This window comes from Paroedura picta, chromosome 9 (genome assembly GCF_049243985.1).
Source record: "Paroedura picta isolate Pp20150507F chromosome 9, Ppicta_v3.0, whole genome shotgun sequence".
Lineage (NCBI taxonomy): Eukaryota > Metazoa > Chordata > Lepidosauria > Squamata > Gekkonidae > Paroedura > Paroedura picta.
The window spans coordinates 62,103,820-62,121,639 of record NC_135377.1 but is presented as its reverse complement, the minus strand read 5'-3'; the positions used below and the strand labels follow the sequence as shown (position 1 = coordinate 62,121,639).

Sequence of the window (17,820 nt, the reverse complement as noted above, 5' to 3'; positions counted from 1 at the left end):
GCTAGATTGTCTCCCAAAGCGGCTTACTTACAATTCTATATTTTCACATTCTTTAAAAACAAAACAATGCATAGTTCCTTTTCTGTATGTTTGTTTTACACAGTGAATGGAGTTTTACCAAATACAGCAACATCTCTTGAGATGTCCTAGAACACCCAAGATACTGGGGCTGTCAAAGCAGATTCATTTTATTTATACTCCTACCTTTCTTGCTGAGATTCAAGGCAGATTACAGAATATAAACAGTGCAATCAGACAGTATAAAGCAATCGATGAAAACAATGCCAACAGCAAACTACCTTAAGCAAGGTATTCTATAAACAATATTGGAAACAGATTACAAGATTCAATAAAAGCAGATGATACCTGTACTTGTTGCCATGGACTACAGCCCTATTCCATTTTAAAGGTGCCCTCCTGGACAGTTTATTCTACTACAGTTCTATTTTTTCCCCAATGCTGTCTTGAGCATTCCAGTTTTGCATATTTTGTCAATGGCTGAAGTGTGTGTTGGGTGGGGGAGACTTCTTGACCTCCTCAGGGTCCACCACTGAGTATGCATGTGAACAAGCAGCGACTGATCTTACCTGTTCAGAGAGGGTAGCGCCTTTCTAAAGCTTTGGATAGAAGGAGAGGCAGTCCCGTCAAGTATGTGGGTCCAAGGCTATTCAGGGATTTACAGGTGATAACCAGGACCTTGAACTGAATTCAGTAACCAATCAGTAACCAAAGAAGTGTCTGCAGAATAGGCATGATGTACATGTTCCACTTGTTGCCTGACAGTAACCAGGCTGCAATATTCTACATTTAACTAACAAGAGATAGAGGATTTTTTGTGGCGATATCCCAGCTTTCAAACTCCCCTTCTCTTTGAGGATCACTGGGTACCTACTTTACTTCCTTTTAGTTCCTTTTAGTTGCCAGGCTAGAATTCCTCTTTTTACCCTGACTTTTACTTAGGGGTTTTATCTTATCAGCTTGTTTAATGGGCTGCTTCTGTTTTATGGATATGCTGCTGCTCATATCCAGTGTTTTTTTTTAAGGGTTATTCTTTATATTGTGATGATCTTAATTGTAAGAGGTGGCATAGAAATATCAATCAATCAACAAATAAATAAAGTGGAGTTTCTGACTTGTCTTTAGGGGCAGGCCTATAGAAGAAGAGTTAGTTCTTATATGCCACTTTTCTCTATCTGAAGGAGTCTCAAAGCAGCTTACAGTCGCCTTTCCTTTCCTCTCTCCACAAGAGACACCCTGTGGGGTGGGTGAGGCTGAGAGAGCCCTGATATCACTGCTCAATCAGAACAGTTTTATCAGCGCTGTGGCAAGCCCAAGGTCACCCAGCTGGCTGCATATGGAGAAGCGAGGAATCAAACCCAGCTCGCCAGATAAGAAGTCAGCGCTTCTAGCCACTACACCAAGCTGGCTGTAATACACCAAGTGTATTACAGTAACCTAGCCTCAATGTAGCCATAACCTGGATGCACATGGCCAAGATCAGTGAAGTCAACATGGAGGACCAACATGGAGGTGTAGGTGGTAGAATGACTTTTTGCAGCTGCATCAGTTTGCTTCTCCAGTGATAGTTCTGGATGCTGTATAACCCTTGGGCTTTTGAGTCTATGAGTGTCATGTGGACTCATGGTATTCTTCAAGACTTCCAGTAAGTGAAAACTCTCAGATGTTAGGCCTCCACTAGCTCCTATATTCCAGCTGGTGGATTCAATAACTGGACCCTAGGATGTCCTTGACAACTGATGAAGACTTCTCTCCTGCAACTGCAGCCTAGTATAAATAAAAACAAAACAGTGTAGTGGATTAGATCTGAGAAACCAAGTTTCAAATACCGACACTGCCATGACCTTTGCTGGGTAATCTTGGACTGTTCAGACACTCTCATCCTACCTTACCTCAGCTGTGCTTTTGTGAGTTTACAGAAAGGAAAAGCGAACTGCATATTCTGTTGTTTGTACCTTGGAGGAAGGGTGATGTTTATGGGGTAGAGAGAGGGTGTGTGCAGGAAGGCTTGGTCCATCAGGAGAAACCTAGTCACTCTTATGGCCAGTAGAAACACAGAGAAGTAGTATTGCAACTAAAAATTAGCATGATTTCCTGATGGTGCTGTTCTGTACTGACTCACAACACAGCTGAACCTTGGACTAAATAGATAACCAGGAGCATCCTGTGGTATCATGTGTTTCCTTTGCACTTTGGGGGTTGTATTAGTGTTACATGAAGATCTGTGTGTTTGCTGTTTTTTAAAACAGCCTGTTGTTGGAAATCAATTAATTAGTTCTGTGTGATATTAACTGTGATTGATTTCAAAATTGAAGGAGGAGGAGTGGCCAAAATGAAAGGGGATAGGGGCTAGAGCCCATTAAGTCCATAAAATCGTTCCTGGGTAGACATTGGAGCTGTATTACATCTGTGTGGGGCCACCAAGATGTGATTAATGTGGGATATATGGACGAAGATTAATAATACAGAAGGTAATATCGTGTCTTCCTGCTATGTATTCAGTGAAATAAACAATTAAGCAATTATTCAGCATGGAATTATGAGAGAAATGCTTCCTAGTAAATTTTTGACCTTCGAGTATACAAATGTTAAGCATCCTTGCAAGGGTTTCCAATAGCCATCTCTGTGATTTGATAGCTATGAAATATATTTTCCTGTAGAATTGCTGAACGCCTAACCAGGTAGAGCTTTGAAACGCCATTAAAATTTTATTGCACCATCGTAGAAAACCAGGAGCAACAGAAAAGGACTACAGATCTGCACAACATAACAGAATTGAAAAGAAAGCAGATAGATCTGGGCCCGGTTGTCATTTTTAGGTCACCGCTGACATCTCTGAATATAATTTTCATATGAACTGCATTTCAGGGGCTTGTGTATGCTTGAAGAAGCGACATTTTCACAGCAGGAGACCAAATCAGAATGAAGTAGTCAGATGCAGGTGCACACTAATGGAAGCGGGCTATTTACCCTGAAGCAGGATTGCTGGGTTGCAAAAGCAGAAACTCTCCAATGGCCATGCTATTTCTCTCTGATATAATATAGCTCTGTGCCAAACAGTATTTGGGGGGGGGGGCAGAGGGGGGATAATAGTTCTTTCACTTGCAGTTAATGAGATGCATTGCCCAATGCTGAACAACTGAGGCACTTCCTTTTGTTATGCTAACTAGAAGCTATTGAAGCCTTCTTTCTTTGACTTCTATTTAATCCTTCCTGATTCTCTAGCCTCCAGCCAGGCAGAGAAATAGTTGAAAAGATGGCGCTCAGCACTGTGTACATCTGTTGCCTAGGACAGTTCTTCAGTGCTAAATGAAAGCAAGCATGGGCTTAGTGTATGCAGCTTTATGAACAGGGCACAGTATTAAAATTGTTCACCCTATACTATTATTATTATTATTATTATTATTAATCTATCTAATAATAATAAAATGTATTGGCTGCCCCTCCCTAACATAGGCACGGGGTGACTAACATCAATAAAACACATATACAAAGTAAGTATAATGCATTCAGAAACAGTAGTTTAATTTTTTTTAAGTATTTTTGAGTATTTCGGTTCTGCCTGCTTGAGTCAGAGAACTTCTGGGGTTGATTTTATAACCAGATTTCAGATGGGTAGGGAGCCAATTTGAGAGCCAGTTTGGTGTAGTGGTTAGGAATGCGGACTTCTAATCTGGTGAGCCAGGTTTGATTCCCCGCTCCTCCTCCACATGCAGCCAGCTGGGTGACCTTGGGCTTGCCACAGCACTGATAAAGCTGTTCTGACCAAGCAGTGATATCAGGGCTCTCTCAGCCTCACCCACCCCACAGGGTGTCTGTTGTGGTGAGAGAAAAGGGAAGGCGACTGTAAACCATTGGGGGGGGGCTTTCTGATATTATTTTGTGCATTTGTGTTGGACTCATATATAAACTGTTTATGTTATTTACACAGTGATGGTAATGCAATATTGCCTATCATTAGCATCAAGTATTTACCAGCAATTTCTTTTAAGCAAGAGGGTCAGAAAAAAATAAGTTTTAGCTTGTGGCCTGTCAGCAACACTCCCTGAAAGTCCCTGGCTAGACCTGGAATTCTAAATTCTGTGATCTCTCCACTACCTGTCTCAAGCCAGCTGCGACCCTCTGTGACTATTCCGTAAGAGCAGCTAGGCCTGGGGCATCCCGAGAGGTGGGAAGATCTTCAGACTGGCAGTACAGGCCCATATCTTTAGGAAAAAGATGCCTGTTGAAGAAGAACCCCACCTGTGAAATGGGAATGTGCTAGCTTAGATATATCTAGATTTTGCCATTTGAGGCAGATGCTTTGTAGTACTGGTCTGCTTTTCTGTCTTGAATCTCTCTTTAGGATGCTTTGGGCTGATCCTGCGTTGAGCAGGGGGTTGGACTAGATGGCCAGTTGCTGGCAGGGGCTCATGGGAATTGTAGTCCATGAACATCTGGAGGGCCACAGGTTGACTACCCCTGCTCTAGAACAGGCCATACCAAGCACCTATCTGCCAAATAAGGCCTGTACCTCAGGGCAAAATGTTCCAACAGAAGAGTGCACTTTGTATTTTAATGCGTATGGCCATTCTATCACCAAGTGCCTCATCGGTAAGAAGATTATAGGTTATACGTTGTGTGTGACATTAAACATGGAAGGAGATTTTGGACAATTTATTATCACCAGAAACTTGAAACCTTGTGGGACGTTTAGATCTGCGTTTTAGGAATTATCATAAAAAATTGTTGAGTGAAGAATTCAGACTTGTAAGACTACACAAGGGGTGTAGGAAAAGTCAGTTGATAAAGATTGATTGGTTTAGCTCTGCCCCAAGCTTGGTAGATCTAATGGATAATTGTGTCTGGCATCATGGTCAGTTCCTTTAAAAAGCACACACACATAAAATCACTTCAGAATCATTGTGAATTTGTGTTTATATTTGCACACATAATTGAATGGTCTTTCAAAGGTGGGCATGGCAGCTTACCACTAAAATGTACAGCAATCCTGATTTGTACCCATTTCCCTTCACGAAATACGTAGATGAGGAAAAGAGGCAATAGCTATAAAAGCATTAGTAGTGTGTGGTTAAAGGCTCACCCTTTAGACCAATGGTTCTCAACCGCCTTATGGCTGCAATCCCAACTGCAGCGGGGGCAGGGGGGCAGGCGCAGAACAATCGAGGCAGTGTGGAGGCGGCCAGTGACTCCTCCGCCCCCTGCTGTCACCTGCCACCACCTGCTACTGCTGCCGCCAGCTGCTGGCTGCTGGCGACCCTGCGGAAGGGGCCAGATGACCGCACTTGGGGTCGGGACCCCAAGGTTGAGAATCACTGTTTTAGGCTGTTCCAACGGGATAATCATTTTCCATTGAGGACATTAAAAGAAAATCTCTTCTTGCCCTTTTTGTTTCTTTGATGTATGAATTTATGCTCTGCTTGTTTAATGTTTCCCAGTTCCCAGTGGGCAGGTGGCCCCAGCTAAGATTATTAAACCCTAATAACCTATTTCCCAAATGTACGTGTGTGTGTGTGTATACAGAAGACACACTACTTTGTTTCAGCAACCTTGAACATAGGTAATGCATCACAAAGCATCAGATTTTAAATCACAGGTGCTACAGTGGAAACATACATGTTGCACTGATGTATGCCTGTTGTTGAAATGCACCAAAAAAAACTTGACAAAAGTGAGCGTTAAAAGAAATGATACTACATGACTTCAGAGCTAGTTAATCTCCAGCAGTCATAGATTTTCGTTATCTGTTCTACGGGTAACTTAAGGAAGTACATTTTAACAGTGGGTGATGAATTATCCAGACAGCAGTATTAATTAGCACAGGAAGTTTCTAAGCTACTTCTTTCTTCCTTAAGTAATTTATGGCTTTACCTCTTCACTGATCTACGGTTGTCTTTTTTTACCTACAGATTGGGGAGAGACAGAAAGTTCTGGTTACAGAAGAATCATTTGACTCCAAGTTTTATGTTGGCCATAATCAATTCTATGAACAGGTACTCTTTTATAAGGAGTGGGGGACATGGGGCTTTCAATTTTTGAAGCGTATCACATTCAAACCTGCATTTAAAAGGGAGCTAGCATTGTATAGTGGTTAAGAATGGTAGCCTCTAATCTGGAGAGCCTGGTTTGATTCCCCCTCCTCCACATGCAGCCAGCTAGGGGAACATGGGCTAGTCACTGTCCTGTCAGAGCTGTTCTCACAGTAGTTCTATCAGAGCTCTCTCAGCCTCACAGCATGTTTGTTGTGGGGAAAGGAAGGGAAGGCGATTGAAAGACACTTTGAGACTCCTTCAGGTAGTGAAAAGTAAGGTATAAAAACCAATTCTTCTCCTTATAAAACCCTATTAACAACCAATTCAAATCCTAACTATGAATCAAAGATTGTAATCATAGAAACTTAACTGGAACACATAAAATCAATACGTATGATTTAATCCAGGTGAGATTAAAAGGACTGCTAGGAGACAGTGTGGGATGGATTATTTTCCCCTCTTTCCTAGTGCAATCCACATTTCCTGGGGGTCTTGGGAATTGTGAGAGGTAGAACGTAGCGGTCTACAGTTAGAGAGCAGAATCTCCAAAAATCCCCCCCTTCATAGAATCATAAAGGGGCCATACAGGCCATCAAGTCCAACCCCCTGCTCAACGCAGGATCAGCCCTTCCTCTATTGGGGTTGTTGGTTGAGTTCAATTGTACAACTTTAGGGAAGTCTCTTCAGATTCTAAGCAAATTTGAAGTCTTCAGGGAAAGCTTTTATTCTTCAGCAGAATGAACTCTTCTCCCTCCTCTGTTCTGTAGTGACAAACAAATCTGGCTCCTGATTCAGCATTAATTGAAGCAGGCCTTTGGCTTATTTTTGAAATAAATAAATAAATTCCAGGCACCTGACATGTTCATCTAATTAAATGTGAATCCGTTCTGCTTCTAGTTGGAGCACTACTGTGGTAGAAGAATGGTTGGTGACTTGTGAGTGTCACAACACCCAGCCAATCAATATGCTGCACAGCTGACTGCTCCTGGAAGGGGGGGGGGGCAGTTGCACCAGGGCTTAATTCTCTGAAGGAAGCAGATTTAAGCACTCCAGGAGGACAAATGCTTATTTACAATAGGCAGCAGACAGAGTATCAAGGCTAAATTTCATAGCCTTTTCTCTATGGTGATTTGTCTCATGGTCATTTAAAAAGCATACAAAAAAATAGCGTACTGAAACATAAACACCCAGTAACTTTCTTAGGAAAAAAAAGTAGGAAGCACCATAAAAACATTGTCAGGAGAGTAATGGGAAATCTAAAAGAGGGTAAAATTGGTGCCATACAGATATTACTTTTTATACATCTAATTGTGTCTTAACATACACCTGCAAAGCACTAGGACTGAAATGTTGATCTAATTCTGCATAGGTTTAGGTAAGACAAAGATCTTGCTAAATTTTCACGTACTACAGCCAAGTGACTTGAATTTTGAAGGATTTCTGTTTACGGTTCTCATTTCTGAATGGGGAAAAAAGCATTCTTAATCATCCCAGTTAGAAAATTTTATATTATTCTTTAAAGGTTCTTGTGCCCAAAAAGCCTGAATTCATGGGTAAAATGGTGGAAGTGGACATCTATGAAGCAGGGAAACACTTTATGAAAGGGGAGCCGGTTCCAGATGCCAGAGTGTTCAGCCCATCTATTACTACACCATTAGCCAAGGGAGAAGTTTCTGGTTTAACAGAGGTAAGTAAAGGACTGCTTCAGACTTTGCAACTCTAGTAAATAGCCATGCAAGCATTGCAAGCCTCGGAGCTGTTTCTCTTGTTGTGGACTTTTGTGGGCCTAGCATTTCTAGAAATGTTCATATCTTTAAAATCTGATCTTTAAAGATGTTGTACTAATGTGCCTAGATTTATTTTGCACACTGCTAGCTGTACCTTGTTCTTTATTTTGTTACTAGGGGCCAAACCCATTGCATTCAGGAATACAACAGGTGCTAGATTGGGTGGGTGGGGTGGAATAACTCTGCACACAGCCTCCCCCACCCCCACCCCCCACAGTTCTTCAATAGGAGGAATTAAAGGCAAGATTTTTTTTTAAGTAATAGAGGGTTGATGGCGTTGTTTTTACACATAATGGCACATTGATCTGTATGGCTTCCAAGCAGCTTATCCACATTCTCAAGTGTCACTAAGTAAAGCTCAACCACTGAAATAAGACAAGAGGAATGTGGTGGATGAGAGGCAGATGGGGCTGATGGTTACGACTGACCAGCCTGAAGGAATCACAGAGGCTGTGGAAAACCCATTTGCAAATTAGGCTTTTATCTACAACCAGGAGAGAAAATATGCAAGCTGGACCCAGTAGGCTTTTGGGCTCAGAAACCTGAGGTCCATATTGGCTAATGCTTTATCTATCTATCATCTATCTATCTCTCTCTCTCTGTGGGGATGAGAGCAGAAAAGAAACTGTCCATATTATGTGAATGCATGTGTTAGTGTTTGTGGAAAAGCTATGTCGAACCTCTCCCAGCATACAACCACCTGCAACCCTCTGGTAGGACCAGGACAGGTAGACAGGATTTGTAAGTCTCAATAGCTTAGCGGCCTTTTCTTTGGACACCCCCCCACACACACACACACACACAAAATTGTCTCATTTTGCACAGTCATCCAATAACCCAGAAAGGCTGCATTTAGAATCTGCTCAAATGAGTCCCCTATGTTGAGACTCTACTAGAGCTCTGTTCACTAACACAGATGTCGAATTTCATCAGAGGACCTGATGATGCAGAGGCTGAACTAAGACCGGAGAGACCTAGGTTCAAATCACAACTTGTCACAAGATCCTTCAGTGACCAGGGGTTATTCACTCTTTCCTAGCTCACAGGGAAGTGTTATGAAAATAGAACAGAGGAGGAGTTGACAATGTATATTACCCTGAGCTCTCTGAAAGAATGGTGAAAGAAAAATGGAATCAAGGGCATGATTGTATCACTTCTTTATGTGTCCTATGTGTCTTGCTCGAAAGATTACTGTGTTGATAATTGATTCAGAGCATATTTGATTCAAAGCATATTTTTTGTGCATGTATAAAGTTACACTCAAAAGAGAGTTTTGAGTAAGACTCTTAGAACATCCTAATGTATCCCTGTAATAGATTTGTTTCCCCCCCATGATGCTATCTTGGTACAAAGCTTTCCCCATGGTTAGAAGCACGCATGAATTAATCAACCCTTCCCTTGTATTAACCGTGGCCATTGACTGGTTAATGCAGGTTAATAGTTTTATTAACTTCAGGAAGGGACTCATGCAAATTAGTCAAGTAATTTATTGGGCAAGTTGCCACATCACTAAAACAGCTTTTTCTTTTTTGAAACACAGATGCCATTTTATCTTAGTTTCTTTGATTTTATTGCTGCCACTGCTGCGGTGGTGATCCCAGGGAAGGGGCCAAGTGACCCCAAATGGGGTCGCGACCCCAAGGTTGAGAATCACTGTTCTAGAGTCACAGAACTGCCACCAAGAATGCTTTGTCAGTGCTGCTGAACCACTGAGGGCAGCAACAAGTAAACCATTTCCAGAAGGTTTAAGCAGATGGTTATTAGACAAGGTGGTGCTTGAAATATCCCAATCAAAACCATCTAAATCAGGGGTAGTCAAACTGCGGCCCTCCAGATGTCCATGGACTACAATTCCCAGAAGCCCCTGCCAGCATTCGCTGGCAGGGGCTTCTGGGAATTGTGGTCCATGGACATCTGGAAGGCCGCAGTTTGACTACCCCTGATCTAAATAATAAGAGTAACATCTGGTCAAGAAATATACTCACCTACAAACCTGGTCCATTGAGGGGAATGAAATACCATCTAGCACATGTTGAATCAAACTTTTCAAATCATATGACAAATACACGCTAGTCACCACAGTCTATATCTTGTCATGAGACTCTGGTTAAATAATATTTACAGTCTCCTTAGAATGGAGATAAAACAACACAAAGGTTTCATGTAGCTGTTAGATATCACAGGAGATGTGAACTCTTGCAAGATCCCAAAATCCATGGGGAAGATCAGCAATCTCCTAGCACCTCCTGGACTCTATTCACAAGGAATGTCTGAAAACAACACAACATGGTACCTCTCAATCCTCTTCCTGCCAGGCAGTCCAGAAGGCTACCATAGTCGGTACTATAGAAAACCATTCAGTTATCTGCCAAACTGACAGGGGTGCCAGTCCACAAACTGCCAAGGTAACCAGGACTATTTCAAGACTAAGTCCAGAAAGAGGTACAAAACTATTGACATAAGTTTTTTATGAATAAATTCCATCTGATTATGTTGAGCTTTCTAGGATATTTGTGACAATGGAATCTGAAACCAGGATATTAAGAACGGACAGGACAGCAGGGCCACCAAGAAAGCATTGGGCAGTATTCAACAAATATTAGTCTGGGAAGTAGGCTGACTAAAGGAGCTGGGTAGAGCACGCAGGAGGATGAAAAGAAACAAAACGAGAACATTCAGAGATTCAGGACACAGGACGTCAGAGCAAACAAACTCAAACCATGAACTGCCTGCCAGCCTGACTGAAGCTTTTGCCTGCTTCCCTTTTTGGGGACTAAAGGCAGTCAGATTGTGCACAGGTGGGTTTAACTGCAGAGTGATTTCTGATGGAACGTTCAATCCCAGTAACGATTTTACCCTTGAAAAAGGTGCTGAGGCTGATGTGGAATAGCTAATGACTTCTACTGCATGTGGTAGGATGTGAAAATGGGAACACAACAGCAAATATGGGCCTCAGCCACCATGCCCTATTTGTAGGTAATCCGGGAGCATCTGAAAAAGAATGCCGAACAAGATGGACCATTGGCCAGATCCATCATGGGTACTGTTAAATGTTGGACACAGTTTGGAATGTAGATTTTAGCACACTAGCAGAGTCTGCAAATATACATAACTTCCAATGTGTGGCTTTGCCGACTTTACTGCTGTGCTAACATATAGTGTGCATGTCCTGGGAAGGATGCGTGTGACCCAATTTCAGCATTCATGCTTTCCAAGCACAGTCAGTAGCTATTTAATAGGGCTTTATTTCTTCTTGTTGGAACTGTACCAGAGCTGCTATCGTGAGGAAGACGTGCTTCCAAGAAACCTGTAGCTGGAGGGACCAGCAGGTGGCTGATATATTAGATATTAAAAATGAAAGATGGACAGAAATAATGATTAAAAGCAACAGGAAACAAGTGGTTTTCACCAGGAGCTGCGATGCTAATGCAAGCAGGGGGTAAGGACCTCAGGTGTTCTGCTGCTGTCCTTTAGCTCTTTGTGACTGCATTTCTTACTTTCTAAATGATGCACCACAATAGAAAAGTGAAATCCCAAACAGCATTTCAGAATTCTTTGGCTGAAGAGGTTGTGCTTTCAATTAATTATGTACTTAGGCTTTGTTCATTAAAAAGCAAAGCTTCTTTTCTTCCTTAATCCTTGAATTTCCATTCACTGTAAGATCTGATTTGGAGAGTACTTGAAATCCCAGTTGCTCCTCACGGCTAGAGGTTTGCATCTAGCTGTTTTCCAGGGGATCCAACACTTGCCACCTGGATTTCAGCTCACGCAGCAAACCATTAAGAACTGTTCAGCATTGCTCATGATGAAAAACTGGCAGATCCACAAGGTGAGCAGCTAAATATGAATGAATCATCGTCTAAAGAAGCTTCCACACACTTTAAGTTGCATGTGGTAGCTTGGCAGCTGCATGTTGGAGTGAATCAGGTCCAAACAATTTGAGAAATGTAGGAAGACAGCAACCGCATAATTGTAAATGTGTCCTACAGTAGCTTGTTGCCATGGTTTCTCAGGCTAAAGAAAACCTAACTTGGCAAGAACAAAGTTCAATTCCAGTGGCACCTCTAAGACCAGCAAAATTGTATTCAGGGCCTAAGCTTTTGTGTGCATGCACACTCCTTTAGATACACTGAAATTCATTCTTGGACACTTTCAGGACGCATTTTTAATTTTCGTATATAGAGAGTAGGATTGGCTTATCTTAGCTCAAAAATACATTGCAGCTGTGTGTCAACCACTTTCCAGAGATAATGGAAGAAAGCATCTTTGCAAAGAGAAGTGGGTTGGGGCAGTTCGTGGCTCTGTGAATATCACTGCTACTGAAACAGGTAGCTCCAATGGTAGTTCTATTGAGTGTAAGGTGACCAGATTGTCCCACTTTTGGAGGGACATCTGGGGGCACCTGGCAAATTGTACTTATGTTGAAATTAAAAATATATATATTACAATACTATTTTTGCATTCTATGCATTCTATGAAAATTTTTGTTGCTCCATATAGACCAAATTTTAATCAAGAACCCACACAGTCAGTGGTGTCCCGCTTTACCAATGTTAAAATCTGGTCACCTTAATTGAGTGCCTAATTTCTTAATCTTTAAAGATGGTTTTGGTGTTATATTTCCATCCATAGCCATTGGCGCTGGCCTGGCAGCGCAGCCCTCGGCAGCGGGTAGCCTCATAAGAGGAGGGATGCTGGGTGCGGCCATGGTCTGTCTCAGCGGCTCTTCCGCAGCCATCACAGGGCCACCGTCTCCAGCGCCACCACCTCACCACCAGAGCCACCATAGGGAGGGCCAGTCAGGCGGGCGGGAGGTCCTTTGGGCTCCTCAGCCAATGCATGACTGGGCTTGAGGGCAGGCAAGCCGCGTACAGCTGGCTTGTGGGGGCCAGTGCTGTAGAGGCCAGCCCGATCCTTGGTCGCCCAGCTTTACTGGCATCCAGATTGGCCCATATTTCAGGCCCAGAGAGTCCCTGGCGGCTGTTTCTCTTTTATTATAAGGGCTAATGGTTAGGATGGCTTTTTATCAGAGAAATGCTCTGGCATCTGCGATTACAGGGAATTTTTTTGAACATGTATTCTGTTCCTAGACAGCAAATGGTTTATTTTTTTGGTTTTTGTTTGTTTTAAAAATGCCTTTCATGGACATTTGGTTGTAATGATCCCGGGAGAAGAACGATACAGGGCTATCTTGATAGAATCAAGCTGAATCATCATACAAGAATGCTGCCAGTCTTTCATGAGAAATCTCTAATTGTATGTAGAAGTAATAAATGCTGCTTACAGCTTTTTCTCTCTCGCTCTTTTTTTTAATTGGCATGTTTATTTTTGGGTCACCGTCCTAGTTTCTGTTGCATGCCAGCCATACTCCTGCACTTGAAATAGCTGCATCTCTGGAGTTAAGTTTTTCCCCTCTTGGGTTTTGTCATAATTCATTCCGTATGTTGACTACTCTCTGGATGAACAATATTGGGCTAAATATTTAATCTATATTAGTTTTGTCTCATGGCTTAACTATTAAACTGGCCCTTATTTGGCTTCTAATTATTTTAGTTAAAACAAGCATGAAATAAACCTCCAGTGAATATTGATTGCTGCTATTATTATTATTATTATTATTATTTGAACACACCTGTGATGGACAAGAGAAAATTTCATCAGTTGTTCTGTCTACTCTGAACCAGCCAATCAGATTCAAACAAGCTGAATAGAATGCTGTAGTAGGGGAAAACCGGGGCGGGGGGGAGGAGTTTACCTGTTGCACTCTGCAAATTCCAGTCCCCAGCCCAGAGCAGTGTGATTGGCCTCGACCAGAGCCAGGACCTTTTCGGCCCTGTTTCCAACCTGGTGGAATGAATTGCCGGCCAGGATCCAGGTCCCAAACAGCCTGCAAGACGCCACTCTTCCTATGCACAGTATGACATCAGGAAGGGCCCCTCCCTTTCCTCTCTACCTCCCTTACTTTCTGAAGATTTACCTAATATCAGTGCCACAGTTTTTCTGACCAATATGGCCAGAATTAGAGCACTCGATTGGGGGTTTCTAAATGTATTTATTAATTTTAATTTAAACACTTGTTCTTTAATGTTCATATTTGTATATATGTCTTTATTGTTGTCAGCCACATATCTGTATAGAAACAATTCATTCTGAGAACACTGTATTAGTAAACCACAATTCCTTCAGAGGAAGAAATTGTACTGCTTCTGCAGGGATCATCTTAATATAGTAAAGCTACTATTATCGCAACTGAGAAATAGGCACCATTTGTAATGCCTCTCCGATTATGTCTTACAAATTTTCTGTTATTGGACACATGATAGCTGGTATTGACATTAGCTAACTTTCCTAAGACTACTTGGGGAGAGACATAGACAGAGAGCTAGTTCTCAGAATCCCTGCTGTGCTTATGAATACAACACAAGAGGCCCACATTAATTGTGCTTCTCTTATTGCTAAGAAATTGCATATTACTTAGAACCTCTGACGTTATTATATACATGATACAAACTGTTTCCAGCATAAACATTTTAAATCCATTTAATGTAGCCAACTTGCAGGAAGGAAGAATTCCTTTTAGTGATGCATGATTCTTAGAAAGAATTCTTGCAAAGATAATTATGCTGCGCCTCTTGTTGGCTGGCTGGCTGCTGCATATTGATAAACTGCGTTGCTGTGAGCTTGTTCATCTCCGGTAAGTGAGTCAGGGATGAGTTGGGAAAGTGGCTTTTCACTTCATCGGGGTGGCCTTTAAACCTCAACCGTTTCGGGTTTGGAAGTTCAGTCACAAATTCTGTTTTGCGGTGGGAGAAAATCCTACTAGAACAAGACAAGCATACCTATTCAGAGCCTTGTGGAAACATATATACATAAATAGATTCAAAATATTCCAAATTTCATAAAAAGAAACTGCACAAATATTTAAAGGATCCCTGAAGATTCTTAAGCTCATACATAATGTATGATTTGAAGTCTCAGGAGGACTGAAAGGTTCAAAGGAGAAATGGGAAGAAGTAGTTGATGGCTTTTCCCTCATGATGCTATTTTGTATATTTGACATTTTGGGATGCGGGGATGTGATTGAACAATGGAAAGTCTAATGGCAGCATTCAGGGGCAAGGTTTTGTGGACATTCATTTCCAAAGTTCAAGGCTTAAAACATGGGAAGTGGAAGGAGAACCATAACTCCCTGTGGATAAAAATGCTTAGACCAGTTTTCTTGTAAGATCAGATCAACATCTGTCTAGCTCACCTTTTGCTACCAGTAGCAGCCAGCCAAAAGCTCACAAGCCAGGGCATGAGATGACAACTTACCTGTCTTGTGTTGTAATGTTAGCAACAGTAAGGACATGGAGGGTCCATTGGTGTGGGCGATTAGTTTGTCTGCAGGAGACAGGCAAGTAATTTAAAAGTACATAAACATCCTAAAATATCAATGAATGTTTTAATTCAAAATTAATATAAGTAATTTATTCTCAAAAGACCAAATAACTGGACAGGCCCAGAACATTTAAGAGATGTGCCTTGTAAGTTACAGTACCAACAATTAGACACTTAATCCTCTACTAAGAAGTTTCTGTGGTGTCCAGTATATCCTAAACATAATTTTTAGCAGAATATCGTCAAAGTTTATGGTCCATAGAAAGAAGTGTAAAATTTAGGGCCATAACCTATTGCTTTGGCAAGACAAGGCAATTTATGCGGCTCATTCCATTCTTTTGTGGGACTATGACTGGTTATGCATGGGCAGGGAAAGGCAGGCCAGCGCCTACATGACAGCAGAGCTAATCCTGCATATGTACTATGCCGATGCCATCCGGGGCCCCTCCTGGCAACCACGGCAACCATCAGAAGCCCAGCCAGGCCAGGCCTGTACATACTAGAAGAGCTTGGCCTTTGAGGCTTGGCTCCTTCACCCACCTACGGTGTCCCTGTAGGGACACAAAATGCCCCGTAAAGCTTTGCGGTACTACACAGCTGAATGGGGCATTTTTACACACACACCCATTATGGTGGGATAGCGCCCCTTCCCCCCCCCCACACACACACACACTGCCACTGCCCCTGTGAGGCGCACTGGGACCTTCCAGCCCTGGAGTTGTGCATGTGCACATTCAACTCAGGGGTCGACTGTGTGTGCCAGGGGATTTTGTCTCCTTTGCATACACAGAAAGTGGTAGGGCATGCTGCCCCACTGAAAGAAACCGGTGGTGGCATGTCCTCCACTGCGCATAATCAATCTATGAATGTCATATTTATTAATCAGCATCAAAAATTTATAAATAAATACTGTGTTATATTTTCTGCATTGTTTCAATGAGAGTATCCAAGAGTAAGGAAGATTCTGAAGCACTTAGTAATACTAGGCCATATTTAGATACAAACAGATAACTATAGCCTTTCTACAGAGACGGACAGATCATATCTAGACTTAAGGTTAGAAAATTATAAAACATTACAGAAATTCATGATCATAGTCTAGAAATTGTTCCAAAGTATAAATCTCGCTATCTGTCGAAGCCTTCCATTAAAAAAAAAGGTTTCTTCCCGATTTTTAAATCTGGATTGGCCCATACTGATAATTTAGAATGTGAAAATAGGTCCAGCTGATGTTGTGACATTCTATCCCGTAATTCTCCCAACTGCAAAAATTGTAGGAGGAACAGGATCTATTTTAGTATGAATAGACCATAATGCATTCCCTTTAAAGAGGGTCACTGGATAAGGACTCCCCCCCCCCATAGCCCATGATGGATTGCCCAAATGAGAGGAGCAATCCCAATTATGAATATAAATTCAGGAAACCAAGTAATTGTTCTGCCAGATTCTGACCTCTAACCACTTACTTTCCCAAGGATTTGTATTAGCAGAGAATGCCAAGGCTTTAACACAGGGAGAGCTGTAATAGGACAGATAAGGTGAAATAGAATCTCCCCATATCAGAATTGTATAATTGAACAATGTAGATATATTAACATAGCTCAGATAGCAGAACTATCATGAAAGAAACTAATCAAAATCTTGGGTTTAGCATCTCAGGGTTACGCTACAGAAATGTAGGCTGGTAGCAGGGATGTAGAAAGTGCATGGCAAGACAGTAGCTGAGATTCCAAACGGCAAACTCTAAACTGAAAAACCATTACAAGAAACTTGGCTGTGTTTTTATAAGTAACTTGCATGTGGCCAAATGTGAAATTGGCATGTGCCTACTTTGGGCATGGTTCTAGGGTTACACACATTTATTGTTGGGCAAAACAAGTCTGTGCTTGAGACGACATGTCTAGGCCTGTGCTAGACAGTGCTGCACCTGTGCCCCTTAGAACGGAAGGCAAATTTAATCTATATCAATTTAACATTTTATGTACCCAACTCTGTGACAAGTGAGGATTAGACTTTTAAATGGCATACTGTCCTGAAACAGTGTCTAGACTGTTCTAATAGAACCCCAACATGGGCCGTCTGTTCTAAAAGAACTATAATTTAATCTCATTTGAAAAAGAATGACCCTGTGATTTTGCAAGTTGTGTAGTAGTTATTGTTGTAGGAATGCTGATAGATTAGCCCTTTGTTTCAAACACAAAGATCATTTCTATGAGATTTTACAAGTGCAGGTTAAGTTGAGGAGGCCTTCCAACCCCTGCCTCCCCCCCCCAAAAAAAAAGAACAGTGTTTCCAGTGAGAGAGTTCTTGTTAACAATCTTTAAACTTGAGTGAGCATGAAATTAAGAAAAGGTTCTCAAGTCACTCCCTCAGGTGTTCAGATGTATGCTAGTTGGCACTAAAGCACTTGGAGGCATAGTGGAACCATGACAGTTCGGTATACATTACCTTATGCTGAACTCACTGAGAGCCAGTGTGATCCATTGCTGGACACCTGGCTGATCTGATGTTCAGATCTCAGGTCAGATAGCAACACTCATTGGCATCAGCTGGAGAAGTATGCACACAAAGTGTGCTGCCCTAGCCTGGCGCACGCAGGGTTA

The 17,820-nt window shown here is 42.0% G+C and overlaps 1 protein-coding gene across 3 annotated transcripts in view; it reads left to right on the top strand.

Moving 5' to 3' along the window:
- Positions 1-17,820, top strand: part of CDKAL1 (CDKAL1 threonylcarbamoyladenosine tRNA methylthiotransferase) — a 338,705-nt gene that overhangs the window by 311,170 nt on the left and 9,715 nt on the right. For all 3 annotated transcript variants that reach the window (XM_077353032.1, XM_077353031.1, XM_077353034.1), the window contains exons 13-14: positions 5,928-6,011; positions 7,573-7,737. In XM_077353032.1, the coding sequence (XP_077209147.1) occupies positions 5,928-6,011; positions 7,573-7,737 (249 nt within the window). The remainder of the gene's footprint in view (positions 1-5,927; positions 6,012-7,572; positions 7,738-17,820) is intronic.